The 15,574-nt window shown below is 37.9% G+C and overlaps 1 protein-coding gene across 1 annotated transcript in view; it reads right to left on the reverse strand.

Moving 5' to 3' along the window:
• PKHD1L1 (PKHD1 like 1) overlaps positions 1-15,574 on the reverse strand; it is a 151,442-nt gene that overhangs the window by 106,533 nt on the left and 29,335 nt on the right. The window contains exons 11-19 of the mRNA XM_040979402.1: positions 14,087-14,197; positions 12,875-12,964; positions 11,927-12,195; positions 10,414-10,505; positions 5,761-5,920; positions 5,311-5,446; positions 4,454-4,597; positions 3,382-3,539; positions 1,973-2,086 (exon numbers count right to left, since the gene is read on the reverse strand). Of these exons, the coding sequence (XP_040835336.1) occupies positions 1,973-2,086; positions 3,382-3,539; positions 4,454-4,597; positions 5,311-5,446; positions 5,761-5,920; positions 10,414-10,505; positions 11,927-12,195; positions 12,875-12,964; positions 14,087-14,197 (1,274 nt within the window). The remainder of the gene's footprint in view (positions 1-1,972; positions 2,087-3,381; positions 3,540-4,453; positions 4,598-5,310; positions 5,447-5,760; positions 5,921-10,413; positions 10,506-11,926; positions 12,196-12,874; positions 12,965-14,086; positions 14,198-15,574) is intronic.

Below are 15,574 nucleotides of genomic sequence, written 5' to 3' on the forward strand. Positions count from 1 at the left end.
CCCCATTGTTTCCAAAACCATTTTTATTTGAAACATTCTCTTCCTTCGTTCAGATTCTAACACTTCACTTCGTTCAGGTTCATATCACACAATACTTCGTACATGTTTTTAAGCATTTTCCAAGTCCTTTCTCTTTTTAAAAATGAGTGCCTTGTGGCCATGTATTTACTCCCTCAATAAATGTTAATTCGGTGTTTACTGGATGCCAGGCTTTTGTCTGTATTTTGTTTAATCTTAAGAATTAACAGGGTAAGAATACTATTCCTGTTCATACATGCCACAACCTAGGGATAAAGATTTGAGTGTTTCTATTGCTAAAGCTGAAGAAAGGCATCTCACATAAAAGCATCAAGGAATGGGATACGTAGTTAAACTAAACTGGGGATGTTTAAATGGAGAGAAGCTGGAAGAAGCATTGGTCAAGTGGGAAGAAAAAAAAAAGCCAAGGGGTTTCAGAAAGAGTAAAATACATGCAAAAAAGACAGGTGGTGTGAAATAATGAACAAAACTGCCATGTCAAACACTCCAGTATCCCTTATTGGGCCAGTTTTGAGTGGCTTGCTGATAATGCACTTGAGGAAGTGGGTGGAAAGCAGCCCAAGTGCTTGGATCCACTTGGGCTTCTAGCTCCTGGCTTTAACCAGGTCCACCCCTGGCTGTTGTCATCACTGGGGAGTCAACCAGTGAACAGATCTCTGTCTCTCTGTGTGTAACTTCATGTTTCACAAAAAGAAAATCTTTCTCTTTTAAAGCAGAGGTGTGAGAAACCTTAAGGTTGGGAAATAAAATATTTAAGAAGCATAGAAACACGGCCAGGGGCAATAGGGGAGGTTGAAGGAGGAAGATTAGAATGTCAGCTGTGTTTGCAATCCTCATGGGAGCTAGTGCCACATTCAGAACAAGAGTGCCCAAATACACATGCAGAGTCAGTAAATTAATATGAAAAAAATCACTGACTAAATGGAAAGATTTTTCACTTTATCACAAAGAAACCTGTTCATATAAAGCTTTCATGAGATTTATTTTTAAGGAGTCATATTTATTTCTAGGGTATTGAACTGAATTAAATATCTAAACGATGTATTTCTTATTCTTGTGGTATTCACTAAGAAATGATGAATATCTAGCTCTCTCAAGTCTTCCAAATAAAAAAATTAAGAAGCTTTTCTGCTTTACTGTATATCAAAGAAAAAAAATGTTTATGTCTCATAAAGAAAGACTAGATGTTGTGCCAATTGACCAGAAAGGGATTTCAAAAAGCATGAGAAGCAATGTACTAAGTTACGCCTGCTTACAGACTGCATTCTCTGAAACCAACAGGAAACAGAAGTTATTCATGGCATCAGCCAAAGAAAATAAAAACCCTGTGCCACTGGCATTATTCACCTTACCTACTTTCTTCTTCTTCTTTTTTTTTTTAAAGATTTATTTATTTTATTACAAAGTCAGATATACAGAGTGGAGGAGAGACAGAGAGGAAGATCTTCACTTGAAGATCTGATGATTCACTCCTCAAGTGAGCGCAACGGTCGGAGCTATGCCGATCCGAAGCCAGGATCCAGGAACTTCTTTCCAGGTATCCCATGCAGGTGCAGGGTCCCAAAGCTTTGGGCTGTCCTCGACTGCTTTCCCAGGCCACAAGCTGGGAGCTGGATGGGAAATGGAGCTGCCGGGATTAGAGCCGGCGCCCATATGGGATTCCGGGTGCGTTCAAGGCAAGGACTTTAGCTGCTAGGCCATGCCGCCGGGCCCATATCTACTTTCTTGATGAAGAAAACTCACATATGGTCGTAACTGCTTTCATCAATCACTTTAGAATACAAGAATATTTAAAGCAGGATTTAACTAATAAATGCATAATAAAATTTTTCTTTTGTGATGTAAGTGTTAAAAGGATGCTGGTTTAAAGTAGGAATCTTAAAATTCTAAACACTCTTTTCATCAGTTTGACGGTTTATTAAACGTTCCATACCTGGTTAAAATCAGTTTCATAGTCTCTGAAGTATTTCACAACAAATCCTTCTTCAAAATTTGCAATTTGTGGTGGACATTTAGTGCTAACCATTTCTTCCAGTGCTACCTGAAACTAAAGTTTGCAAAACAAAGTTTAGCAGCCACTTTTTCACCAACAGTAGCAACATCCTTTATTTCTCTATTAACTATACTAACACTATAGTCATGGACACTTTCATATTTCAGCCATAATGATGAGATCATTTTCTAATTCAATGACAAGATAATATTTGGTTTCTAGTGACTTTTTGAGATTTATTTTACAGCAACAATGGTTATGTCCAATTTGCTAACAGTAATTTACTTAGTTTCTACAGAAGCTAGACAAACTTGTTCAATAATATTTTTGACAGAGATAAGAAGTTTTATTTGTGAAGTGAACAAGTGGATATGAAAGGAAGGGGAAAGCACATCTTGGGAGGGAGCTGAGAGTTTATGCATAATTCCTAGTATAATACAAATGCTGCATAAACCGTTGTTATAATGTGCAATTGATGCAATAACAACAAGAACGTAAGTCCTCAGATGTTGAGTACAGGTGGAAGATTTATCTTCAATATTTTTGTTCTATGGTTGTACTTTCAGATAAAGACGGTTGACTCTATTGTTTGTACTTTTTCCATGTTTAATGTGATTAGGTAATCAGAGGCAGAATTTAAATATTTTATCTTGTTGTCAACTTCACAGTTCTCTGTGAGATTAAAATAAAGCATATAAACCAATAAAACTATTCTTCCCAATTCACTTAAAAACACCTTGCAGAAGAGGTCATTAAGTCACAAGCTTTCTTATCCTACCAACAACTTCCTGAGAAGGTCCTGTTGGCCACACGGATAGGAGAACTTCCCTTTGCTTTTCTCTGTCATTGTAATATTCCTCCTTTCTATCTTTACTATGGGGTGGGTCTAACCTACCATGTTGAGTAGACTTTAAAGTACATTTTTAAGTAGAAGATTAACATTCAAATGGACTTTTGTTTAATAATCCATCAATATTTTTAAACTGACCAATAATTTATTAAGCTTTTACAATATTACATCTGTCAAGGAATTGCTAATGACACCTGATATCAAATTGAATTTTGGATAAACAATGCTAGGTGTGGGTAGAAGCACACCAAGCTTCTATGCAGAACCAGAGCAAGGCATTAGCTGTATGATGTCTTGCTAGAAAAAGGAGTGCTTCTGCTACATCGTCTCTAAGTCCCCTTTCTGACCAAAATATCCATGCCAGTATTGTAAGTCTCATATTCTAAATGATTTTGAGCGATATTTTGCAGTATCCCTTTCTTAACTGTCAACACATACCCAGTGAATACTATGAGAAGACCCAGGGAAAATGAATGGCAGGAATATTGCTAACACGTACCTCATCTTCTGATGCCCAGGGGCTGAGAGGCTTAGAAAGGACCCCATCCCAGTTCAATGTGAATGTTTCCATACTGGGTCTTCCTTTGATCTGTTCCGTGATATCCAATGTGACATTATTTCCTTCCAAGACTTCATAATCAAGTAGATCAAAGTCTCCTGCAGTGTCAAATAGAATTTTTTAAAAGTTGATTAATAAGATATCAACATATGAGAGCTCTATTTCATGCTCCATTATAATAAAAGAAGAATGAATGTAGAAGACAGAAATCCTTAATTTCCAGTAAATGAACCCATAGAAAATCAGCAAAGTGCTGTCCATCGAAAGCTATTTCACAGCTTAAAAGGAAGTATCACTGGATGGAAGGAAGGGTGTCTTAGGACTATGAGGTAAAGTTCATTTGGCAGCTGGATTTTTTTTTTTAAATTCCCTTGAGACTTGCATGTGTCAGGATCCCATGTGGGCATTGGGTCATATCCTGGCTGTTCCACTTCCCATCCAGCTCTCTGCGTGTGGCCTGGGAAAAGCAGTAGAGGATGGCCCAAAGCCTTGGAACTCTGTGCCCACATGGGAGACCTGGAGGAAGCTCCTGACTCCTGGATTCAGATTGGCTCAGCCCTGGCTGTTCAGCTCAAGCCATTGAGGCTAGTTGGGGAATGAATCACTGGACCAAAGATCTTCCTCTCTGTCTGTCCTCTCTGTATATCTGATTTTCCAATTAAAATAAATAAAATCTTAAAAATAAAATAAAATAAAATTTTTATACATGAAAAGAGAAGTTAATGGGTACTAACACAAGAAAAAAAGTGGGGTATGGGTAGAAAGATCAAAGACATTTGCATTAAGCACAGAAAACATGGCTTCTGACTGCAGGGGTCTTCAGCTATTTTAATAAACTGATGACAACAAAAGTTTAAATTATCATTTTTTAGTTTATGCTTCTCTTTTCATAGACAAAGATTATGAATCCAACTTTTCCCCCTGTCATCTTAGAAGACTTGTATCATTTACAGTGGAGCTGCACAAAGCACAAATTTATTTTCAAGTGATGTATACTGTAAAATCCACTTACCTCTAGCTGATATAAAGGTTATCGTGTAGATAAAACTCTGAGAATTCTGTGTTCTCATTACTTGTACTGTGTCTGGCTTTATAGACCAGAGATCATTTAAGGCTGATTGCAAGGTGATGGCAGGAGCGTGAGCAGGAAGCAAGACTTCCAAAGACATGAAAGGGACAAACAGAAAAGTTGACATCTTTCTGATGACCACAGCAATTCCTTAAATCTATGAAGCACCCCGTGCTGTGTATCGTGGAGGTTATCACTTACAGAAATTGTGTTCCGAAATTGGTTCAAGTTCAGAAACATTGGCTATTTAACTGATTTGTGATTTTTCTTGGTTTTTATTTTACCATTTTATTGTTTCCATAATATTCACTGTGCTTGGCAAACAGTAAGAGCTTATCAATATTGACTGATTGAAACAATGACCAGAAATTTCAGAAATTATTTTTCAGGATTTATTTAAATTATACAAATGCAATGTTGCTTATTAATTGATGAGTGAGTGTTTCATGGGCTTATGACTCAATGTGAATCTGAGACATGCTTCTTTCTCTGTGACAATGAATCTAACTTCTCATTTGTTAACTTGTACCTGTAAGCCAGATACAGAAAGTCCTCACATGCAAATAGACATTCATTTATCATTGTCTTTATTGAAATCACTATGGTATATGCCAGAGATCTTGTATTGCTGCTATTATCAGACTGATGTTTCCATTTATAATACTTTGTTTTTTGCTTTTTTGTCTAGTATATTCTTAAAATTATATTTTTCAAACAGTAAAATTTGAATGGACCAAATACTTTATAACCATATCTCTAAATGAGAAGAAATAGTATCTCTTTCATTATTTACAGCCTACCTGTTTTTTCCATGTTGAAGATTAATCTGTATTGGTGATGTGCACATGATTCAGGGTCCTCACATGGGCTGCTTACAATCAGCTGCTGAACCTCATGGGTTGCACCTGTTGTTTCCCAGTGTTCCAATGTGATAACCTATTTTCCAATTGTAAAATAAAACATCTTTAACATATGAGAAAAACCCATTTTAAAGACACAACAACTCCCCTAGGCAATTTTTCCTTCTTGCTTGATTTTACTGCAAATGGTATTTTCATATATTCCAAATTTGCCTCACGAAGCAACAGTCAATTTGGTTTAAATACAAGCACTCTAAGGCACCCTCCATAAGTAACCTTGATTTTTTTTTTCTGTCAAAACAATGTTTTACCTAATAAATCAATAGCCAGACAGTGCTCCTGTCTTTGGACATTTACGCTCTAGGAAGAGGTTCTGCAATCATAGCAAACCTGCACTTCCTGGGTGATTGTTGATTGGGATTTGATAACTTGCTCTTCATTTACTGCATCTCCTGTTTGTTGTTCAGTGTAGACACTGCCATACTGGTACAGCCCAACATCAACAAAGGCGCTTAATCGGTACTCCTGCAGCAAGATTTCAAGATAATATCTGGAAAACATTATCAAAACAAATATGAATTTGTTGCAGAATACAGAACATTATTTCAAGGATAGAATTCCAACAACATACATAAAAAATTTCCCTTAAAATGACTTACATTATAGTACCCTTTACTATAAACATTAATTTTTTTCCTAAAATAAAATGGAATCTGTAAGAGAGCTGTGCTAGTATAGAGTTATTCCTATTCATGCCTAATTCACTCAGCTTGGTCAGTAAATACTTATTGAAAAAGGTTCTAACCCTTTTTCCTGAAGGTATTGAAACCAAATTACACTGTATATTGTAACAAGAATTCACTAGCATACAACACAGAGGACAAACAGAGGTTAAATATCTTAATACTTGCTTAATACTTGTGTCCTGGAGAAAACTACAGGTAGGCTTTGTCAGAGCACATATTTTGTATCTGAGTGGCTGCAGGTCAGAGATGAAAACTTCTACTTTGCAGTTCTTTAAATCTGCTTCCCTTTGAAACCTGGGCATCAAAAGACCGCCTCCAGAACATTTACTGATTACATTGACCACGACCCTCCAACGAGCTGAATGGGATTCACAGTGTAAACGTGGAATTCCTGAGGTTCTCTGCCGTTCATCCAGCTGTGTCCCCAGGACAAAGTGCTCACTGCTGACCTGCTGCAGGTGAGCGCAAGACTGCTGCCTCCTCGCCCTGTCTGTCTCAAAGCCACCATTGTTTAGAGAGGCTCTACATTATTTTTTACTATTTAATATAGATTCTTTTATGTGTAAAATAAGCATCCACAAATTGTGGAAGGCTCTGGAAGAGGGAAGTTTGCCATTTCTCACAGGTCTGGGATGATGTGGCTCTGCAGAGTCCGTCTGAAAGAAGAGATACTGAGGGATAAACATCAAGCCCTTGGCTGCCCTAACAACATGTTCATCAGCTCTCCAAAACTGAGATGCCCCAAGCTAAAGAGGAGCAGGACTCTGAAAAGGACTGTTGAGTTCCCTACCCTTATAGGCAGCTTGAAGATATTAATTAGCTACCTTCTGTGTGCTAGATACTAAACTGAGCACTTGACAGACATTGATTATGCTAATTTTTCAACAAAGTCTTACAAGACATATACCATCTATTCGCTTTCTTCTTTTGAATAGCAGACAAAATTGAATGACTTTAATATTTCTAAAAATTAGTAACAGAATTTAAAACGGAACAAGGCACAAAAGCAATATGCACTTAGGGATAGAATTACCCTAAAGAAAATAACCTGACAATCTCGACAATTTTGGAATATCTCTGGGAAGCTTTGTGCAACAAACCAGCTAGAATGGCTAAAATTGCAGAATAGTATAAAGAGAGAATTATTAGTGTAAACAAAGAATATAAATTCTAATGGTTTTGCAGGAATGCAGGTGCCAAACAGCAAATATATTAGTGTCACTTTTATTCAAGTTATAACCTCCTGCCAAACAGGTTTTTAAATTCATTTTATAAGAGCAAGCCAAAACATCTCAAAAATGCACTGATAACTGCAAAGGGGACTAATCAGACACTCCATTTAACCTGAACTTGCCTACCAGTGACCTTGGTTAAAAACAAGTAAGCATTCAAGTACATAAAGAATTGAAAGCAGAAGAAACAAGAGAGAAGCTCAGCCTTGCTTTCCTGGCATCATTCCCACTGAAGGCTGAGGAAGAAGGCTGTGTGTGGCCGACCCCGGGTTCTGCCAGACCCCAGCCTCTCCATCCAGCTCCATCAGATCCTCCTGTGATGCCTTTGAGCCTAACCTCACCCAGGTCTGTCAAGCCGGCAGGATAGATTGGGAAGTGGGAGAGAAAGAAACTACTCCATCAAAAAGTTCTATTTCTTCATTCCTTCAGTGTAAACATGACCATTGGCTTTAGCGAAGGGAATGTTACCAAATATTAGCAACAAAGGGTGTTGAGAAGTATGTGTGCCTCTTTATGATGAAGAACCCATCTCCTTATGTGATTCGTCATGGCTGAACTCCCAGAAGACGAGAAACCACGTGGAATGACACATCCTGATATCTAACGCCCAACCACGCTCATTGATGCTCCAGTTATGTGGTTGAGATCCTCTTAGATCACAAATCCTAAACTAAATTAGCTGGGATCAAAAGAGTTATCCAGCTAACTACAAGAAAAAGTGTGAGATAATAGGGATTAGTTGTTTGAAATTCACACACTCAGGAGTGGTAAAACCTAATGCAAATGACATTTGGAAAGACGATCTTAAAACATCTTCTGAGGAAGACGTGAAATACAAACTACCAGGATCATAACTGGTAACTCATAGACAACAGACTCGAATCAGCATTAGACAATAGTTAAACTGCAAAGACATATAGGGAGAATCAAGAGCGATCCTGACACCCTTTTAACAGGAGGTCATATGCACAGAGCGGCGGGGGGGACCCCAGAGCAGAGCAGAGCAGATGGACAGGAGGAGGCTTGTATCCCAACCCTGAAGACTTCCAGATCCTCACCAAGGACTATCAGTACTAGCACCAAGGACTACATCCCAACTATCAAGAAGACCACGGGGAATTGGAGTGCCTTCGGAGGCCAAGAACTCTGAGGTCATCCATTCCCGCTTGGATCTACCACATGGGATGGAAGAATCCTAAATTTTTCCTAGCAAGATCCAAGGGCATCAGAACAACAGCCAGGAGCCCTGAGCAGTCCACAGAACAGAAGAACAGTAAACTTCCTTCGGGACTATGGATGGGAGCTCTCTCTGATCCTCATTTGGTTCCAACTTGGGGTCCCCACCCTCTCTGGCAATGACCATCAGGACCGCTCCAGAAACCCCTCAAAACAAACAAATAACCAAACAAACAAAAAATCTAGAATAGATAGAGAACAGGGAAAGCTTAGAATCAGACAGGAAACGGTCAGCAGGGATGCACTTATATTTCACTAGGCAGGACACAAAGATTAATTACTCTTCACTAGGGTATTGAAGATCTCTCTGCACACCCCTCCTAAAAATGTTCTGCACCTAAACTGTTGACACGTCTTGTTAGAGTTATAAGCCAGTCTAGACTACTCGAAAAAAAGCCAGGTTCAGCAAAATTATGCTACAATGCTATAAAATGCTAAATATTATAATGAAAATAGACATGAGACAACTGAACAGTAATCTATAGCCATTTTAAGATGTATAGAACCTGGCTGTATATAAACTAAAATTGAAATGTTAATGAAGAAGTCACAGGATGTGGTTAAAAACTTGCATTTTTTAAAAACATATTGGTTACTCAATACTATGTCAATTAATTCCATAACATTATAAATTGTTGTTGATGTTATGTTGGGGCTTCTAATTGATCGGGATGATACTCTGCTGGCTCTACCTTCAGACCAGAGATTATCTCCCCAAGAAGCCGTTGAATTTATCTGGACAATAAGATGCTGGACTTTATGCTTGGTATATGCTTGCAATGAAAGAATCTCAACTGAACTTGAATTAAGGCAATGCAGCAAGGTGGAGGAATCCACCATGAGGGGGGGAGGATGTGGGGAGGGGTGGGGGGAATCCCAATACCTATAAAACTGTGTCACGTAATGCAATGTAATTTTAAAAAATAAATAAATAAACAAAAAACATGTGATGTTCCCCATGTAGCTAAGCCTTTTTGCATATGTCAGCATTTTTATCTTCCTGTTTTCTGAAACCCAGAATTGCCCTTCCAATGGCATTATTTTTTTTTTTTTAGATTTATTTTATTACAAAGTCAGATATACAGAGAGGAGGAGAGACAGAGAGGAAGATCTTCCGTCCGATGATCCACTCCCCAAGTGAGTGCAATGGCCGGTGCTATGCTGATCGGAAGCAAGGAGCCTCTTCCGGGTCTCCCACATGGGTCCCAAAGCTTTAGGCCATCCTCGACTGCTTTCCCAGGCCACAAGCAGGGAGCTGAATGGGAAGAGGAGCTGCCGGGATTAGAACCAGTGCCTCTATGGGATCCCGGGCACGTTCAAGGCGAGGATTTTAGCCTCTAGGCCACGCCGCCAGGCCTGGCATTATTTGTTAATTGGATGATAACTTCATCTACTTTCTTAACTTGACCTTTCTTTGCTAAAGGATGTAATTATTTTGGGGTAGGAACTGTGTTTTATCATCCTTTGTATTAAATGTCCAGTGCCTATCCCAGGATGTGTAATAATGTGTGTGTATGTGTGCAGTGGTGTCAAACCATGGCTTGGAGGTGGAGATGAAAAAATCAGATGAGTGGAGTGATTAAAATGTCCTGAAAAACCTCTAAAATCAGGATTAAATAAATTTCACACAATTACAAATTCTGCAACAGGTTTAACTTAAATGTCAATTTGATTAGCTGAACAGCAATATTCTTAAAAACATGGCAATAAAATTCAATAAAATTACAAAGAATTAACAAGTATAGTTTGAGGTATTAAGTGATTCCTTACACCAATACAATATAAACATAAATTTAAAAAACATAGGGAAAAGAATAAAAAAACCTTACTCTTTTCCTTTCTGAAGATACATATCATTTGATCTTTGTGTTGGACTGGAAAAGTAGCTGTTGGCATTACCAGAATGATGTGCAATCCTCACCTTACCCACAGCAAGACAAAGAAAAGGAGCCTTTGTTAATAAAAGTTTTCAAGACTTCTTTACCACTGATTATTTCTGTCAGTATTAAAACTTCTAATAAAAAATACAACATGACCTCCTGTTTTCTTATGTTACCCTTGAAAAAATTCTTACATGAATTACCAAAGCTCATTTCATTTATCCCATCCTCCATTAACACCAACACCAACAAACCAAGTGTGCCACACACATCACTCCTCTTTCATTAGGACTGGAAAGTAAAAACACACATGCTAGGAACATGATATTACCAAATAAAGTATTCTTTTTGCACTGTAATGAATTTTGAGGGATTTAACCCAAATTAGAACGTTAGAGGAAAGTGTGAAATTTGTCATAGATTGCTATACTGTGCTATGGTTCTACACACTATAATGAGTGGACTTTGGGTGACCCATTAAAAATGACTAGAACTTCTTTGGAGGAAGCATGCTGACCCTCGGAGCAGGACCCTCAGAACATGCCCCACATCAGGGACCTGGGGTGGGTGGGAGCCTGAGTGGGGCTTCTCCAAACCCCCTCTACCTCAGATACATGAAGGAAACAATGTGGAAATAATAGTCTTAACCACTTCCCTATAACCCATGAACCTTTTTACCCTAATTAACTATGTAAAGATTGCCAAAAATATAATTTAAAAAATGGAAAAGGTTTTAAAAAAATTACAGATGGCAAGTTTGAATAACTTGTGGAATGAGCCTAAATACAATGGTGCTATAAAATTTAAGTCAAAAATATTATATGGATTTGAACTATGAATCCAATATTTATAAATCTGCCTTATGGATATAATTTAAAATACAGAAAAATCTAAAGAACACAGATGTTCAGTGGGGTTTTATTTGATTTGTGATCATGAAAAAACTAAAAGTAATTAAAATTAAAAACCTATCAGTAGAGAAATATTTAAGTAAACAGTCGCTAAAATGATCATAAAATGATTAATAATATTAATATTTAATTATGTGACAAAAGAAACTATGAAATAGAATTATGATACCATTGATGTAAAACCCAGATATAAATTTTTTAAAAGACAGACTTTCATTTTATTATCAAGTAAAGGAACTATAATGAAATTTTTTAATTCTTTTCCAAAATTTATTACATCTTTATAATTCTTTTATAATAAGTAATCTTCAAAGGATATACATTTGTCTTTTTGGCAGAAAAAAAATAGGAAATGATTTTCTCTTAAGTTGTAAATTTTCCACAACATTCTTATCTATATCATGTGTTAAAACAACAAAGAACTGAATCACATGAAATCAGTTATTATAAAGTGTTGCTAAGGCAATTGGTCTTGACTTTCAGAATATGAGATTTATATGAAGAGCATCATGTTATTCTGTAATGCCAGTGAGTGTCTGTGGTGTCCTTACCTTGTCTTCTGGAAGTCCTGTCTGGCTGAAATAAAGAGCATAACGGTCATCACCTTTGATGTAGAATCTGTAAAAATCAGAATCTGGAGGCACCAAAAATCCACTGATGCGAGCAACAAATGCATCCTGTTCCATAGGCCAAACATGCGAAGCCAAATCTATCCAACGGACACCCAGGTAGCCTGGTGTTTTTTCATTGTATTCAAGTATTTCCTCAAGATGTGCTGGCCGGCTATTATTCCACACTTCAAGCTTCAGGCCTCTCCCACCTGAACATTGAAAAAAAGAAAGAAACCTTCTATGAGAATGATAATTCAGGGATTTCCAAGGTCTTCTCATTGGGTGATGGTTACAGACACCCTATTTCAATTAACATGAGCAGAACACATGCCTAAAACAAACAATGACTCAGGACTCCGGGTTCTTGGAGAATAGACTATTATTAAGACAATCTACAATTTATTTATTATCACTTCATTTCTATGACCCTCAGCTTCCATACACTAGATGGGTATAACAATATTATTTGCATGATTCCTATCCTATAAGTGATTGTGTTTAATATGCATGTAAAAATCTGGCACTATATGTTTTGCTTGAGATGACATGTAAGGGAACTTTAAAAAACATTTATGAAAATGGAAATAAAAAGATTGTCTAAGTACAGAAGAAAATGAAACTCATGCATAGGAGAGATCTTCAGGAAGCTTGCAAAAAGCATGTGTTATGACAAGATGTGCTGTGGATTTGAAACGTTTTTGAACCTCTTCCACTTTTTCCACCAGGAAAAGGTATTTTAAAAACATCACATAGCCTGGGCAAAGGTTTAATAATGATAACTTGAAGCTCAAATAATTATTTTCCTCTCTCTCTGTTTTTAAAATATGTAAAGTTAGTCTGTCTTATGTGAAAAATACAGAAATGATTCTTCTCTCTTATCTAACTTACCTGGATACACACTTTTGAGGAAACGGGGTTTGGAAGGTGTCTTGCACCATATGCTACTTTCTGTGACATTCAAAATATCACAGGCTTGACCTATGTAAAAGCAAGGTTGAAAATAGTTACTACGAAGCTTCGAAGCTTCGGAATCCCATCAGTCTTTCCAGAAGAACTGTTTCCACTGAAACAAAGTGTGTAAACAAGAGGTGCAGTGGGGAGTCTTCAACCCTTTCACACATCCTGTACTGAAGTTTCTCACTCACTCATAGCCAGATTTCCATGAGGCAACATTTTCCTGGCAAAGCCAAGAGAAAAGACATTTCACAGTTGGTGAGAAGAAAAATTAAAACGTGATAAAACCATGTCTCTGTAAGCCACGTCATTTCCAGGCCCCAAACAAAGCTTTTTATCGTGTTCTCAGAGCAAGGCTGCTGAATAAACATTTGTGAAGCTGAGATTTGTGAAGCCAATGGTCTTAGACTTCCTAGGCAGGAGAAATGGTGTTTAGTCCAAGTTTTTCAAGTGAAACACAAAGAGGCAACACCAACAACAAAACAAGTTTTAACTTCTACCTAAGCACATCTGATCTGTAGGTGGGGTCCATGCGTTAGGCCTCTTTGTGTCCCATAAGGTCAGCCTCCAGTGGGTGTTTACTGGAAAGAGAACTATAATCCACAAAAAGGGTACTCCAGTAATTCATGGAGAAAAAAAAGAATTGAAAGATAAGTTTATTTTGGCAGCAAAAAAATCATGCACAGTGGTTTTTTTAATAATAAACCTTTTTTTCCCCATGAACTATTTCCAGTTACCTTATATAAGAAATGTATGAGGAATGTATCCTGAAAACATGGCTTAAAATTTCCCCGTAACTAACTAACTTAGAAAAAAAATCTGCAAAAATAGAGGCCAGCATGTCCTTGGCCTGTGGTGAGGAATGTGTGGATCAAAGCGACCTATCACATGGCAACCTTTGGTGCCAACCTTGGAGCCTGCGTCCTGTCTCAAAGGCTGCTGGGACAGGCCTAACTAGAAGATTCAAACACCAAGCCTGAAGATCAATGCCTGTGTGACAATTCCCAGCTGTAAATTAAAGGCATTGAGACTAGTATTTGTACAAATTGTTACAGCATAGGTAGAATTTGTTCTTGTACAGTAGTATAGACACACACACACACACACACACACACACACACACATACACACACACACGGAAAATACCTCCAACTAGCACTTCCATTGGGAAATCGGTCTGATCAAAGAAGCGCCCACTTATTGTTAGAATGGTGCCACCTCGAATGCTTCCTTTCGAAGGAAAAACAGAAGTGATCTCTAGGGAAAGAGCACATTACAGAAAACACCATGAATATTACATATACACAGCAATGCCTGGACGTCCAAATTACCAAACCACAGTATCTAACAGAGAGTAAGGCACTACCAAGTGAGTCAATGAGGTACCTTATTATTTTATCTCTGATGCAAGCCCTACCAAGAGGACAATGCCCACAGCTTTCATAGAGAGATCCCTAAGTGGTGACTGCTATTCAATCAACACTAGAAATGGGAAGACAGACAAAGTTAGGAAAACCTGAGCTGGGCAGACATCTGGTTCCTAAAGAAAACACAGGAAGACACGTACACTAGCTTTTTCTCCAGTATACCCTTGAACATTATTTACGTATTTCTCATACAGTCATATGTGTATACATACATACACACACATATATAACTAGGATTAGACTAGATTTTTGCTTTCAAATATAAAAGATTTAGGCACATTGGTAATAACCAGGGTCATGACATATAACAATCTCTACCATCATTTTTTTTCTTGCTTCTATTTCGAGTTCTACATAGCCGTATATGTGAGTTTCACAGGTAAATACCTTTCCAGAAAATGCTAAAGTAGATTCCTTTTTATTGGTTGTGAGATATAAATTCTTCTCATTTTAAGATCTTTGAAATTTGAGGAGTAGGAGCGATGGTTCAATGGCTAAATCCTCACCTTGCAAGTGCTGGAATCTCATATGGGTACCCATTTATATCCTGGCTGCTCCATTTCCCTTCCAGTTCCCTGCTATGGCCTGGAAAAGCAGGAGAGGATGGCCTAAAGCCTTGGGATCCTGCATCCACGTGGGAGACCTGGAAGAAGCACCTGGCTCCTGCCTTTGGATGGCTCAGCTCTGGCCATTTAGGTAGTGAACCAGCAGATGGAAGATCTTGCTCTCCTTCTCCTCATATATCTGATCTGCCTTTCCAATAAAAATAACTAAATCTTTTAAAAACAGTGAATGTGTCTGTCGCTCCTGACCTTGACTATGTCTGTCCCTCACTCTTCTTCCAAGAGGATTTGTGTTTGCTTCTACACACTCTCCCAAGGTACTAACAACTAAGAGCTATCTAAACCAGATTCAATCACAATGATTGACAATCCAAGCACACTGAATGCACAAATCTGCAGGTGTACCAGCTGTTGTTCAGATTTACTTAACAAAGAGTTTTTTTTTTCTTCTTCCTCAGCTTAAAACTCGAGACAGACATATAACTCTGCTGCTGGTGTGATATATTTCTTTTTAAATCAATCTCTCACTAGAAGAAAGTAACTCAGGATGGGGAAGATGCCCTAACTCAATTTGAGGCTTCCTAATAGCATCCCAATCTTGAGCATTCTCTGGTTTCCAGCAGCTCATTAAATATAGCACACCT

The sequence above is a fragment of the Ochotona curzoniae genome, unplaced genomic scaffold, assembly GCF_017591425.1.
Source record: "Ochotona curzoniae isolate NIBS_2020 unplaced genomic scaffold, NIBS_Ocur_1.0 contig_3190, whole genome shotgun sequence".
Taxonomy (NCBI): Eukaryota; Metazoa; Chordata; class Mammalia; order Lagomorpha; family Ochotonidae; genus Ochotona; species Ochotona curzoniae.